Source organism: Mesoplodon mirus, assembly GCF_964341445.2.
Source record: "Mesoplodon mirus genome assembly, chromosome: 2".
Taxonomy (NCBI): Eukaryota; Metazoa; Chordata; class Mammalia; order Artiodactyla; family Ziphiidae; genus Mesoplodon; species Mesoplodon mirus.
Window position 1 is genome coordinate 157,403,293 of NC_138977.1, and position 15,172 is coordinate 157,418,464.

The following is a 15,172-nucleotide window of genomic DNA, read 5'->3' on the forward strand; positions in this document are numbered from 1 at the left end:
CATTGAATTTAAGTTATGTGCCCAAAGACAAATATTTGTTAAGTGGCAGAAGTGATATTCAAACCCAAATCTGAATGACTTCAGAAACTTTGCTCTTTTTTATTTTTTATTTTTTACAGTACGCGGGCCTCTCCCATTGCAGAGCACAGGATCCGGACGCGCAGGCTCAGCGGCCATGGCTCACGGGCCCAGCCGCTCCGCGGCATGTGGGATCTTCCCGGACCAGGGCAGGAACCCGTGTCCCCTGCATCAGCAGGCGGACTCTCAACCACTGCGCCACCAGGGAAGCCCAGAAACTTTCCTCTTAATTTCTGTGATGACTCCCGCAAATATTAACAGTGCCAAGACTGAGATACACTAAGTGTGTTAGGCATTCAGAGGAGGAAGAGTCCACTTCTAGATTAATGGTCCAAAAGCAGCAAAGACTTAATGAAAAGCAAAAAGACCACAGCAGCCAAAGGGTAAGGTAGATAGGAAGAGCTATCTAAAAGCAGAGCTGAACCAGTTGCCTCTAGTTCAAAGTAAAAACCTTTGTTAGAGATGTTAACATAGCAAAGGATGAAATCACTCATGAGAAGGGGGGCAAAAGTACTATATATTATCTTAAGAATTGTTCTGGGCTTCCCTGGTGGTGCAGTGGTTGAGAGTCCGCCTGCCGATGCAGGGGACACGGGTTCGTGCCCTGGTCTGGGAAGATCCCACATGCCGCGGAGCGGCTGGGCCCGTGGGCCATGGCTGCTGAGCCTGTGCGTCCGGAGCCTGTGCTCCGCAACGGGAGAGGCCACAACAGTGAGAGGCCTGCCTACCGCAAAAAAAAAAAAAAAAAAAAGAATTGTTCTGCTTACTTTTGGTTAGAAGCCCACTGTATTACCACCTCTGGACCATGAACTTACTATCTTGTGATTCTCAAAGTGTGTTCCATTGATCACTTATTTCCAGATCAATTAGCTTAAAAATACTTGTAGTCTTTGTAAAAATACAGATGTCTAGGTTGCACCTTTGAACCAGGTAGAACCCTGGAATCTGTCTTTTAGCAAGCTCCTCAGGTGATTCTTACACACATTAAAGTTGGAGAGGCTTTGCTAATCCATTCATTGTTTATTAGGGGTGAGATGAAAATGGTTCAAGCTAGGCTAAACAGCTGACACCAAAGAGTTACCCAGTAATATAATGTGCACCTGGGGCTAGGGGAAGAGGAAAGTGATAACAGGTAGGAAAAGTCATGCTAAGGTATGCATCTAAACATTATTTTCATAGGTGAAGTAAATATAAGATGACCATCAAGGGAACTAAAAGAAATGAGTTTTTTTAAAAAGCAGAAATAATACAGGGATGAAAGGAGGACATTTTCATTGCCTTGGGTGAGAGTATGTGCTAATTGATGGTGTCAGAACTCCTGGGGCATCCCTTGTTGATCCCTGTTCTTATGTCTTTACCTCTCCTTTGTCCTCTTCCTGAATGGAAGCACCACAGCTAAGACAGTGTCAGAACAACCCCCACTCAATATCCTGCAAAACGGAGGGGGAGAGAGAGAGAGAGGGAGAAAGGAACAGCATCGAGGGCAATTACCTCGATTCTCAGTGTGTTCTAGAAACAGCTCGGATAATGATAAAACAAAATCTCACAAAAACGTCAGCATTCGTGTTCCCCAGGAAAATGTATGTGGTCCAAGAAGAAAAATTACCTGTGATTCTCCTCTGGCCAGAATCTTTAGATGATTTGTCACTCTTTTTGATTTCTTGCTAATTGAATGAATATTTAGTTTAGACAATTTATCTTTAAGTGATTCATCCTCATCGTTCTTCTTGTATTTTAGAACTGAAACGGAAGAATGCAATAACATATCTGAACATGTGAGGCACAGGAAGTGTGTGTTCCATCCAAAGTATTCAAGATTGATATTTATATTTAAGATAACACTCTGTATGATTTTCGGACCTCTGGTACCGATGCAATATGCTCCAGCCCCTCTGCCCAGTCACAGCTTAGACGCCCACCCCACTGACCTTCAGAAACTGTCCTAGGACTTGAGCTCCTCAAAGCCCAGGGTTCATTTACCTCGCACATTAAAGAAATTCCTGATACTGGAAAAAACTCTCTCTTCTCAGACAATACACTTGTTATCAGGTCTCTAGAATGAAGCATCAAGACTTAACTAATGGAAAGACAACTGCAGCCAACATAAGAAGACCTCGGATCCATCCCAGGGTGGTATCTCCACTAGCTGAGAGATTTGGGGTAAGCTGAGTGACCTCTCTGAGGTGTACTTTTTTATCTTTAACATGATTTTCACCTCTCATATTGTTCAAAATGTTAAATATTCCTAACATTCTGTTTTGGTAATGGTGTGGAGACAGGAGCATTCTTATACGCTGTTGACATGGATTAAATCAATATAGTTTTTGTAGAGAACAATTTGGCAGAGTCTTATAGAAGTGAAAATATTTATAGTCTATGACCAGGAAGTCCGTGTAGGGAATCTGCTTTCCATAATGAGGCATACAAACTTTTGTTTGCTATAGCAGTTTTTTCTAAGAGCAGAATGTTGGAAACAATCTAAAAGTTTACTCATAGAGGTATTGTTTAATAAATTATGATACACTCATGAATGGGATACTATGGAACCATGAAAAAGAAGACCATATTAACCTGAAGAATGTTCATGATATAAAATTAAGTTTTTAAAAAGCCCCAGCAAACTGTAGTACCATTTGCAAAAGGAAGGAAAGAAGGAAAAAGAGAGAAGAAAAAAATAGAAAAAAGACATAGAAAGTCTGAAGAGAACTTAACTAAAATGTTAGCTATGTGAACTGGAATCATGGGAGTAGAAAAAATTTCCTCTTTAAAACTTTGAAATTTTAAGTTTAAGCAAACAGAAAAGTTAAAATAATATTACAGCTATTGTCCATCTCCCCGCTTTGTCAAATCTTAACATTTTGCCTTGTTTCCAATCTTTTTATTTTAAAAAAATCGCATAACAATTGAAACTTCGCTGAGCTCCATCTTTGATCCCTAAAGGGATCTGTGATCCAAAGTTTTGGGGTTTATTATATCTGTATCTATTTTCATGCCTTTACTTTGTAGGTATGTAGTCATACAGTGTATAATATTATTTTCAATCCTTATAAAAATGGAACCATATTGCATCCATTCTTCTGTCACTTGCTAATTTACTTTTTAAAAAACTCAACATTGTGTTTTTGAGATCTGTCTAATTGATACATGTACTTTAATTAATTTTATGTTTTCATGGTATCATAGTGTATAAAACACAGTTTATCCATTATCTGGATTAATATGCAAGCCACTATCCATTTCTTTGTTTGCTTGTTTCTTTTTTTTGTTTTCTTTTTTTTCTTTTGCTATTACGAACAATGCTAGTTACTAGTATACCTCTCCACAAGCATATGAGCCAGTTTCTCAAATATCTAGAAACTGATTTTCTGTATCTTGGGTATGTGTATCTTCAATTTAATAGGTATTTTCATATTGTTCTCCAAAGTGGTGTTTCTAATTTACATTCTCACCTGCAAACTGAGATTCAGCACTTACATTATCCACTAAAAATCTTATTGCCAATCCGGTAGGCTGGGAACACTTTGTCATTGTGATTTTAATTTGCATTTCCCTGATTATTAGTGAATCTTAGCATTTAAAAACTTACTGGTCTTTCTGTGAATTGCTCATTTTTATTATTAACCTTTTTTGTATTAGAATGTTTTTACTGATTTAATATCAATAATTATATATTCTAGATAGTAATCCTTTGTCTATGGGCTATCTTTTCATTTTGTTTATGGTATCTTTCACTCTACACCTTTCACTTTTCTTTATAGTTACAATTTATTAATACAAATATATATAATTTTTAAAATAAAAAATTAGAAAATACAAACAATAAAAATAAAGAAGTGGTTGGATCAATTAGCTCCACAGTTCTACCATTGTTTTTACTGTTGAATTGAGATTTAACGTTAGAAGTACGAAGCCAATCAAGAACTTATGGACACAAATCACCCTGAGAGAGGACCCATGGTCTATCCCAATGCACTACTACATCTGAGATGATAGGAGCCATCTAATTGTGCTTCCTGTTTTGAAACCTACGTTCTTCTTTAGAGGTGAACTTTACACCTAGGTAACAAATAGTTAACAATAATTTGTTAATTTGAGAAAGAAATATACTTTCTTCCTTCAGTGGAGCAATTAATTGCCAAAAAATACCCATTCTTTGTGTTCCAGAACCAAATAAGCCTGATGTGTTAGCTGGGCCATCTTACCTGTGTCTGCCCTTCTCACCACCCCTTTTCAGCTCTAGCTTTTCACTGCTCCCAGCTACCAGGCCATGCCTCCTTCCTACCATGCATAATGCCAAGAACAGGAGGATCATATGCTAGGGGTGTCTTCAGCCCACAGTATGTCATTGGGCATGCAGTGGTCAAAAGAGGTTGAGTATAGGGCTGTTCAATAAAAAGTTGTCAATCTTTTGCCTCATGATCTTCTCCTGAAGCTAGCTGGCAAGGCAAAACCATCCTCTCCTCCCTAGCCTCTAACTTTAAATATCAAATGATCATTATCACTGCAACTGCTGTAACTACTGAGACATTCTGATTCTCTGAAACATGAACAGAATATTCCAATGCTGGAAAACCCCCAACTGATCATATCTCCTCTTACCTAAATCCTTCCGTCTTTTAAGTTCATTGATGTTTACATTAATATCTTTCACTGCAGCAAAGGCATCCTCCAGTGCTCTAAAGTCTGGGTGAGAAGGAGGGGTGGAATTCCGGAGTTCACAGAGTAATAGGGGGTACTTCATCACTCTCTGAATTGGCTTGATCATCAAAGAGCCCATGTCCAGTAAGTTTGGTTTTCCTCTGCAATAAAGATAAATTAATATCTGTTTCACAAACATTTGTCTTATAATCTTCTTTTTATTTTTGTGATTTTAATTTTTTTTTATGATTACTCCTGAAACTGTTTTCCACCCTTTTCCCCTTCCATTTGGCTACGTTCAGTTTCTAAATGAAAGCATGGGCAATGGGTGGCAAAAAGAAGCAAGGCTGAAAGATCCTACTACTAAAAAAATTTAAAAGAAAATAAGTATATTTGTCCACTTTCAGGTGGACAAATATACTTATTTGTCTATTTAGGACTCAAAGCATGATTTCCAACCATGTTCCACTTACAGTTTTTTTAATAACAGGTTTTATAATAATAGTGGGAAACAATTCTAGAATGCATTTCCCATGACAATGAATAAAAATGCATTTTCCTGATGGTATTTTTGTGATTATTAAGTGAGGAGAATAAGTTCATCATTTAAAAATCTAAACATAGGGCTTCCCTGGTGGCGCAGTGGTTGAGAGTCTGCCTGCCGATGCAGGGGACACGGGTTCGTGCCCCGGTCAGGGAAGATCCCACATGCCACGGACCGGCTAGGCCTGTGAGCCATGGCCACTGAGCCTGCGTGTCCAGAGCCTGTGCTCTGCAGTGGGAGAGACCACATCAGTGAGAGGCCCGCGTACCACAAAAAAAAAAAAAAAAAAAAAAAAAATCATAATTTGTCCTCTTTCTTCTACCAAATTGAGAAGTTGAATTTATAGTGTTTCAGAGGTTGTATCACACTCCCCAAAAGAGATTTATAATAAAAGCAACATTCTCTAGATATTGTTAATATCATCACTATCACTAATCATTGGTAGTACACAATGACTTTCCATGACTTTCCATGTGGAATTCTTCTTAGCCCACAGATCTTCAAATGGCTACACAAAAGTGAGCACTCACCCCTGACTCTTCCCTTTGGAGCTTCTGAGATGAGACTAGAGCCATTCCAACTGGCCAAGTAGTTCACAGGAAATAAAAAAGCTACCAGCTTGGTCATGCCGTTGTCCAACCCACTGTATTCAATTCATTCAGCCAGAAAGCAGTGATGTCTAACAGCCTCTTTATGCAAGAGGCAAATAAAGAGATACTGTAAATGGAACATGGATGAAAATTGTGTTTTGAGTCCCTTCTGATACATGGATACACTCATTTGTTTTCCTTTGGGTTTTTATTTAGAAGAGAGAGAATATAGACACTGTTTTCAAATTCTGATGGGTGGATCTTTCATTCTTCAATTACTATGATTCAAGTACTATATGGGCAGACAACAGACCACATAATTGAAATGGTGAAACGGATCTAAAAAGCATTGAACAAAATTAGAAAAGTTGCATCATTAGAAAAGATCTGAAGGCACCCTAGAGAGCATGTTTGAACTCTTCATTTGATAAATGAGAAACTAAAGAACTTTGATTATCACATGTAAGTGCACACATGCAGACACACACACACACACACACACTCCAGTCACTCTGTCACATGTCCCCATTTTATTTTCATTATAGCACTTATCACTATCTGGAATCATCCTTTTTCTTTATTTACCAGTTTATGTTCAATTTCTCTGTCACCACTATATCTCCAGCATGACAAATAGTATTCCCTCAATGAATATTTGTAAACAGAAGTGACAGATTTCTCATATTTTCTGTAATGTGCTGTTATTTTACATTCCACACTTTAAAAAAAATTGCACAGTGGTCCTGAATTTTATTCATATGTTGAGAAAATGATTATACTGTAATAGAGACAAAGACTGAATCAAACCAAAAGGCAACATTTTTCAAAGGAAAATCAAAATAAATGATAAAGGTTTGTGAGGGAGTAAAGAGTTGCTTTTTTTTTAAGTTAAAAAATTTATTGAATAGTTGATTTACAGTGTTGTACTAATTTCTGCTGTACAGCAAAGTGATTCAGTTATACATATTCTTTTCCATTATGGTTTATCACAGGACATTGAATATAGTTCTCTGTGCTAAACAGTAGGACCTTGTTATTTACCCATCCTATATATAATAGTTTGCCTCTGCTAATCTCAAACTCCCAATCCTTCCCTTTCACCTACTCTCCTCCCCCTTGATAACCACAAGTCTGTTCTCTATGTCTGTGAGTCTGTTTCTCTTTCATAGATATGTTCATTTTGCCGTATTTTAGATTCCACATATAAGTGATATCATATGGTATTTGTCTTTGTCTTTCTGACTTCACTTAGTATGATAATCTCTAATTGTATCCATGTTGCTGCAAATGGCATTATTTCATTCTTTTTCATGGCTGAGTAATATTCCATTATATTCCATATATACCGTATATACCATATATATTCCATGTATACCATATCTTCTTTATTCGTATATTGATGGACATTTATGTTGTTTCCATGTCTTCACTATTGTAAATAGTGCGTCTATGAACATAGGGGTGCATGTATCTTTTCAAATTATAGTTTTGTCTGGATATATGCCCAGGATTGAGATTGCTGGATCACATAGTAGTTCTATTTTTAGCTTTTTGAGGAACGTCCATACTGTTTTCCATAGTGGCTGCACCACTTTACATCCTCAGCAACAGTGTAAGAGGGTTCCCTTTTCTCCACACCCTCTCCAGCATTTATTATTTGTAGACTTTTTAATGATGGTCATTCTGACTGGTGTGAGGTGGTACCTCACTGTAGTTTTGATTTGCATTTCTCTAATGATTAGTGATGTTGAGCATCTTTTCATATGTCTATTGGGCATTTGTATATCTTCTTTGGAGAAATGTCTATTTAGGTCTTTTGCCCATTTTTCGATTGTGTTGTTTGTTTGTTGTTTTTTCTTATTGAATTATATGAGCTGTTTGTATATTTTAGAAATTAATCCCTTGTCAGTTGCATCATTTGTAAATATTTTCTCCCAGTCCATAGGTTGTCTTTTTGTTTTGTTTATGATTTCCTTTGCTGTGCAAAAGCTTATAATTTTGATTAGGTCCCATTTGTTTATTTTTGCTTTTATTTCTATTGCATTGGGAGATTGACCTAAGAAAACATTGGTATTATTTATGTCAGACAACATTCTGCCTATGTTCTCTTATAGGAGTTCTATGGTGTCATGTCTTATATGTAAGTTTTTAAGCCATTTTGAGTTTATTTTTGTGTATGGCACGAGGGTGTGTTCTAACTTCATTGATTTACATGCAGCTGTCCAACTTTCCCAACACCACTTGCTGAAGAGACTCTCTTTTCTCCATTGTATATTCTTGCCTCCTTTGTCAAAAAAGAGTTGCTTTGATAGACTTTATCTTGTACTTCCTACCCATTTGCACCAAATATACTAAGGAAGGGGGAAGGGAAATAAGGAGACAGGGTGACAAAGAGGAAATGAGGGAGAGAGGGAGACAGAGATATTACTGGTTTTCCAAGAAGACTGGGTGAAGTGGTTGGGAAAAAATGTAAATCTATTATGAATACTGAAAAAATAATGATTAAAAACATATTTTCTCACCAATGGTATATCAGTAGCCAAACCTTTGAATATGACAGGGAACATCTTTCTATATCTTAAACATAAATTCTTCAACAATTTAGACACTTAAGTAGAAATATTTCCTTAAATAAGAACAAGTCAGGAATATGGAAGGTATTAATTTGATTAGAGGAAATCATTATCCTTATGAATAAGATCAGATTTCTTCTGAGTTTTCCTTTTTACTATCAGCAAATATCAGTTTATTTAGTCTTATAAAAATCACTGAAAATACCATCAAAATATAGATGTAATCACACAATTCAATCAAACAAAACTCAATTTTAATAAGATAGCTTATCCATGTGGCCTACTGTTATATACATATTTAAAAACTTTTAATTACAAAAAAATTCCCAGATATATTAAAGAATATACTTGTATCTTTGAGCTGCTCTCCTTTCTTGCTTATCAGGATCCGTCAAAAAACCAACCTAGAAAACATAGGCAGAACACTCTATGACATAAATCACAGCAAGATCGTTTTTGACCCACCTCATAGAGAAATGGAAATAAAAACAAAAATAAACAAATGAGACCTAATGAAACTTAAAGCTTTTGCACAGCAAAGGAAACCATAAACAAGATGTAAAAGACAACAAGAATGGGAGAAAATATTTGCAAATGAAGCAACTGACAAAGGATTAATCTCCAAAATATACAAGCAGCTCATGCAGCTCAATATCAAAAAAACAAACAACCCAATCCAAAAATGGCCAGAAGACCTAAATAGACATTTCTCCAAAGAAGATATACAGATTGCCAACAAACACATGAAAGGATACTCAACATCACTAATCATTAGAGAAATGCAAATCAAAACTACAATGAGGTATCAGTTCACACCGGTCAGAATGGTCATCATCAAAAAATCTACAAACAATAAATGCTAGAGAGGGTGTGGAGGAAAGGGAACCTTCTTGCACTGTTGGTGGGAATGTAAATTGATACAGCTACTATGGAGAACAATATGGAGTTTCCTTAAAAAACTAAAAATAGAACTACCATATGACCAAGCAATACCACTACTGTTCATATACCTTGAGAAAACCATAATTCAAAAAGAGTCAGGTACCACAATGTTCATTGCATCACCATTTACAATAGCCAGGACAGGGAAGCAACCTAAGTGTCCATCGACAGATGAATGGATAAAGAAGATGTGGCATGTATATACCATGAAATAGTACTCAGCCATAAAAAGAAATGAAATTGAGTTATTTGTAGTGAGGTGGATGGACCTAGAGTCTGTTATACAGAATGAAGTAAGTCTGAAAGAGAAAAACAAATACCGTATGCTAACACATATATATGGAATCTAAAAAAAAAAAAAAGTTCTGATGAACCTAGGGAAAAGACAGGAATAAAGACACAGACATAGAGAATGGACTTGAGGATATGGGGAGGGGGAAGGGTAAGCTGGGATGAAGTGAGAGAGTAGCACTGACATATATACATTACCAAATGTAAAATAGATAGCTAGTGGGAAGCACCTGCATGGTACAGGGAGATCAGCTCGGTGCTTTGCAACCACCTAGAGGGGTGGGGTAAGGAGTGTGGGAGGGAGATGCAAGAGGGAGGGGATATGGGGATATACATATGTATATAGCTGATTCACTTCGTCATACAGCAGAAACTATCACAACACTGTAAAGCAATTATACTCAAATAAAGATATTTAAAAAAAAAACACCCAACAACCTAGGCCCTTTAGTTCTGTCCAGATCTTATTATTACTTCTTTTTCTATCACTCTTTGGCATCAAAGTTCTATTCTCTCCCTTTTACGTTTCAAATGACAATAATAACAATAATAAATGATAACTTTCTCTTAAAAGCATTACAGATGCGAATATTAAAAAAGTTTTTCTCAAAAATGAGAAATCTCCCAGACACCTTTGTCTTCAGATAAGCATGGTGGACAGTTTCTCAAGTGATGAGCAATGATGTTCTGACATCTACATCACACAGACAAACAATATGGTAGAAAAGATAGAGGATGTGTTCCTAGATAATGACACTCCAGGCATTCAGTGCCACAACGCTCACCCCATCTAATCCCTTCCAGTAAGACTGAGTTCTGACAACTGTGCCAGGCAGATGAGTCTTATGTGTGATATAACCCAGTTCAGCCAAGTAACCAATTATCACATGCCTCTCCCGCAAAAAAGTAACCAATTGTATAACAATTCCCCATACATATTGTGCTGAAAACTAAGGTAGTTCTTAATTTGTAATTCTGTTTCATATTCCTCTATCTTATCATGAATACTTTGGCAAATATTTAGTACCGAAAGTAGCTACACTAATCTCACTACAAATTATTATTGGAACATTACAAAGTCAAGTAAACACGGCTGGCTTTGTTTTAGCAGGATCCAGTTTTGCTATAAAGAGCTTTGCATCAAGTACAAGAAAAGAGTTGCACAATGAAAAGTAAAATGATATTTAAACAATGTAAAAACTGTGATGAAAACAGAAAAAATCAGATATACCTCAACATTGGGGTATATCTATATTTCTTAATTTGAGGGAGAAAATGAAAGAAAACTAATCATGTAACTATTGATCACATTACTTTGAATTTCCTCTATTTTATGGCCGCAATATCTTAAATTTAATATTTAGTTTATAGAAGCCACAAACCATCTATACTGTTATTGAATTGTTTTTCAATTTACTCTCCTTTTAAAATATCACAAGACAACTTTAGAGGAAACTGCATATTGCTATGCAAATAATAAGGAAATAACACTTGTCATAATTTTAAAATTTCTTTGAAAACAAATACAGAACTACTAACAAATTTTAGAAGCTGTAAAGGAGATGAGCAAATGGTAATTGATATAGCAGACCAGAAAGAACCAATAATATGGAGAAGCAATTATTTAATCGCTCCTCCAAAGGTTCATTAACTAGAGTCCTTGAGACCTATGGAAGTGAAGGGAGATGGGCATGGGAATTAGAAGAAGAAGGACTAGTTAAAAACCTGGTTAAGAAACAGCATAATTCTTAAGGTGCTACACAAATGGCACTTTGAGATCATTTGGAGGACTAAGGAAGAGCTCTTGGAAATTAAAAGGATAACAGCAGAAATAAAAACTCAAAAGTGTTGGAGAAAATGTTCAGGAACTTTCCAGAGAGAAGAGCAAAAATACAAAAATGGAAGAAAGTATAAGAAAATTAGAAGACCAGTCTAGGCGTTCCAATATCAAAATAATAAGAGTCCCAGAAAGAGAGAACAGAACACATGGGGAGGAAATCATCTATGAAATAATTCAAGGAACATGAGTTAGCATGTTGAAAGAACTCACTGAGTACACAGCACAATGGATGAAACGGACTCACATTGGAATCCATAAAACTGCAAGTTATCGGGGACAAAGAGTAAAGCCTACAATCCTTCAGGGAAACATATAAACTAAACAGTTAAAAACAAACAATTAGGAATCATTTTCATTTCTTGTAGCAATACTGAAAGTTAGAAACAATGAAGAATTACCTTTATATTCTGAAGATGAATGATTTTCAAATTAGAATTCTATATGAAATCAAACTATATAAATCAAGTGTGAGGGTAAAATAAAGACATTTTTGATATAAAAGTTCTTAAAATTTTCCTTCCCATGCATTCTTTGATGAATAGGGGAAACTATTGCAGGATGTCCTCTACTAAAAACAGGAAAGAGGCAAAGAGAAAGTCTAGATGATGGGAGGGGAGTTCCTAAAAGACAGTAACGCCCAGTGTCAATCAGTCCAAACTCAAAAGGTCAGAAGGCTCTGGGAGAGGCTTTTATAGGGAGATGAAATTGATAGCATACAAAATTCACCTGGCTGTCTTCAAGATGACTGGCTGTGAGTTCAGCATTAATGGTTAGTACAAAGAAAATTAAGGGGGAATAAAAGGCAATAGTTAACTCCCAGAAAAACAAGTAATCCGTTTATTCCAAGGTTTAGTTCTGAAAAGAAATTTATTCACGTATAATAATTCAAGCACTGATTATTGTTCCAATTCAAATTACAATGTAACTACATAGGGAGAATGGTGAGATGGGATGTGTGTGTGTGTGTGTGTGTGTGTGTGTGTAGAGGAGATCGAGTAGGGAAGAGAGAAAGATTCTTGTCTTCCATAGGGGGAAGTCAATACATAATACCTAAAAAGGAAGAGCCAAATTTTTTTGGAGTCATGAAGATAAATACCAAAATAGTCAACTCAAATGTGTGAAATACAATGTTGTGTTAATTTCTGCTGTACAGCAAAGTGACTCAGTTATACACATATATACATTCTTTATTATATTCTTTTCCATTATGCTTTATCCCAGAATATTGAATATAGTTCCCTGTGCTATACAGTGGACTACTATTTTTCTTAAATCCTGTAGAACTATTTGGCTTTTTGAACCATGGGTAGATATAATTTTAACAAAAGAGAAAGTTTTTAAAGAAGGAAACATTCAAGAATATTCAAGAAAATTCTGAAAAGGAATAATACTGAGCTGAGATTAGTTATACCTGATATTAAAATATAAAGCTGCAAAAATGAAAGCAGTTTGGTATGGGTACATATATGGGCAAATGGAAATCAAACACAAAATAGAAAATAAAGAAATAAATACAAGTATGTATGGAAATTATATGGTAAATATGACATTCCTACTCAGTGGAAAAAAGGAACCATTCAATATCAGGTATTGTGATAATTAGCTTGTCAAATAAAAATGGATTCTTTACACCAAAATAATTTCTAGATAGATCAAAAATTTAAATGTTAAAAATGAAATTATACAAGATCTTGGTGAAAACATGGGATTACGGTTTAAAAACAAACTCGGGGTTTCTAAGTGAGATACAGAATCCAAAAGCTACAACAGAAAAAAGTGATAAATCTATTTTAAAATTTAGCTCTGTAAAACTGTATGGATAAAAATGAAAACAGAAGCAACTATACACTATATTAAAAGTCAAATGATAATCTGGAAAAGTTATTCACAGTGCATAAGATAGAAAAAAGGATAATACACTTGCTAATTAAAGAGCCATTATCAATCTTTTAGAAAAAGATAAACATCTCGGTAAAAGTGAACAATCAATAAAAAAGATAATTCATTAGAGGTGAAATACAAATGGTTAAACACAAGATTATTTTTAATGATAATGAAAACAATACAATGCTACTTTTGGCCTATTACATTGCCATAAGTTGTAAGGATGCAAACATTAGTTTTATCTAGTGCTAGCAAGTAGTAGATAAATGGACAACTCATATATGGTAGTGGGACTATAAATTAGTTCAACTTTTCTTAAATTATCTGGCAATAAGTATCGAAGGCCCTTTGATCTAGCAATTCCACTTTTAGAAATCCATCCAAAGAAAATAATTAAACTATTATTCAAAGATCATGTATAAGAATGAACACGTAAAGTCAATCTTTGCAAGACAGACACACTTCAAGTATCTGTAAGGGTTTGGTAAACTAAATTATGGTATATACATCAGATAGAATAGTATGCAGTCATAAAGCAATGTGGATTTATGTTTACTGACAGAGAGATGCTCATGATGTATTGATAAAGAGGTAGCAAGTTGACATACAGGAAATAGATAGCCGTCCTATTTTAGTCAACATGTGTCTGTGTAGAGAAAACAATTGCAGGGAAGTAAGGGACTCTTGTGATGTTAAAATAGTTCACTCTGGAATGTGACTACCAATTGTCTTCTGTGTCCTCATTTTGATTTTCTATGTTTTCAGTGTTTCTTGAATAATTTTAAAAATACAAAACTTAAGAAAAAAATAACATAACATTTTGAGATTGATTGAAACACTGAGATCCAAAGGTGGAAATGAAACCCTGAGATCCAAAGGTGGAAATAACTGGTCAGGCAGAGAAGCATATAGAGGAGTATAAATATTGAAGATAAAACAGTATATTTCTGGAGGTACATTTAGAATAGGTATATTTTTCTTGCTTTAGAACATGGGACTTGTATCCCACGCTTCGGGGGAGACCTTTTGGTGGAAGATTCTATGATTCTTGTCACTTTGATACTGTTTTGATGTTTTCATAAGATTATAATTCAAAGTAAACATTGTAGAAATTTTAAATGTCTTTGCCTTTCTCTGTACTTTTTAAAATGCAGATTGTGAAAAAAAGACAGTTTTCAGCTTCCATAAGTAAGACATTTTTTGGAAGCCATTTTAAAACCCACATCTCATAAATGCACTACTCTAGCTGCGACATTCTTGGCCTTAGCTACTAAGGGGTCCAACAATTACATAGCATTTGACATTGCCTTTTGCTCTTTTAGGTAGCAGCGTCTGTGCCTCCTGTCCTGAATGAGAGAAACAGGAAAGAAAATAACTCATGGTTAACGTGGTTTTGATGTTCATGCAGCCACACGCTATGACTCTTCTTCCTATTTTCGAGTTCTGGATGTATAGAATGGGTTAGAGGGGGGCATAAGCAGCCTGCTAACACCCACACAGCAGGACTGCTGCAGAAGCCAGTGCAATTTCTTAAGAAAGAATTTCAATACAAGGTGCTGTTTGTTTTAAGTATTCTGTATGTAGGAACCTGTGCATGCTAATGTATTAAAAGATTTGCTCACTTTCCTTCTCTGAATCTCTCTTTCTGTCTGTCTCTGTCTCTCAATCTTTGGTTATAAAGACCTAAGCTCTAGGAAAAGAAATCTAAGTATTGGGTTGGTCACAATGTTGGTTTGGGTTTCTCCATAGCATCGTTATGTGTAGCATACATCATATGTGTAGCATACATCGT

At 35.6% G+C, this 15,172-nt stretch overlaps 1 protein-coding gene across 1 annotated transcript in view; it reads right to left on the reverse strand.

Moving 5' to 3' along the window:
- ARHGEF38 (Rho guanine nucleotide exchange factor 38) overlaps positions 1–15,172 on the reverse strand; it is a gene marked incomplete at its 3' end in the record, with an annotated part of 147,797 nt that overhangs the window by 25,028 nt on the left and 107,597 nt on the right. The window contains exons 6-7 of the mRNA XM_082610543.1: positions 4,678–4,877; positions 1,685–1,818 (exon numbers count right to left, since the gene is read on the reverse strand). Of these exons, the coding sequence (XP_082466669.1) occupies positions 1,685–1,818; positions 4,678–4,877 (334 nt within the window). The remainder of the gene's footprint in view (positions 1–1,684; positions 1,819–4,677; positions 4,878–15,172) is intronic.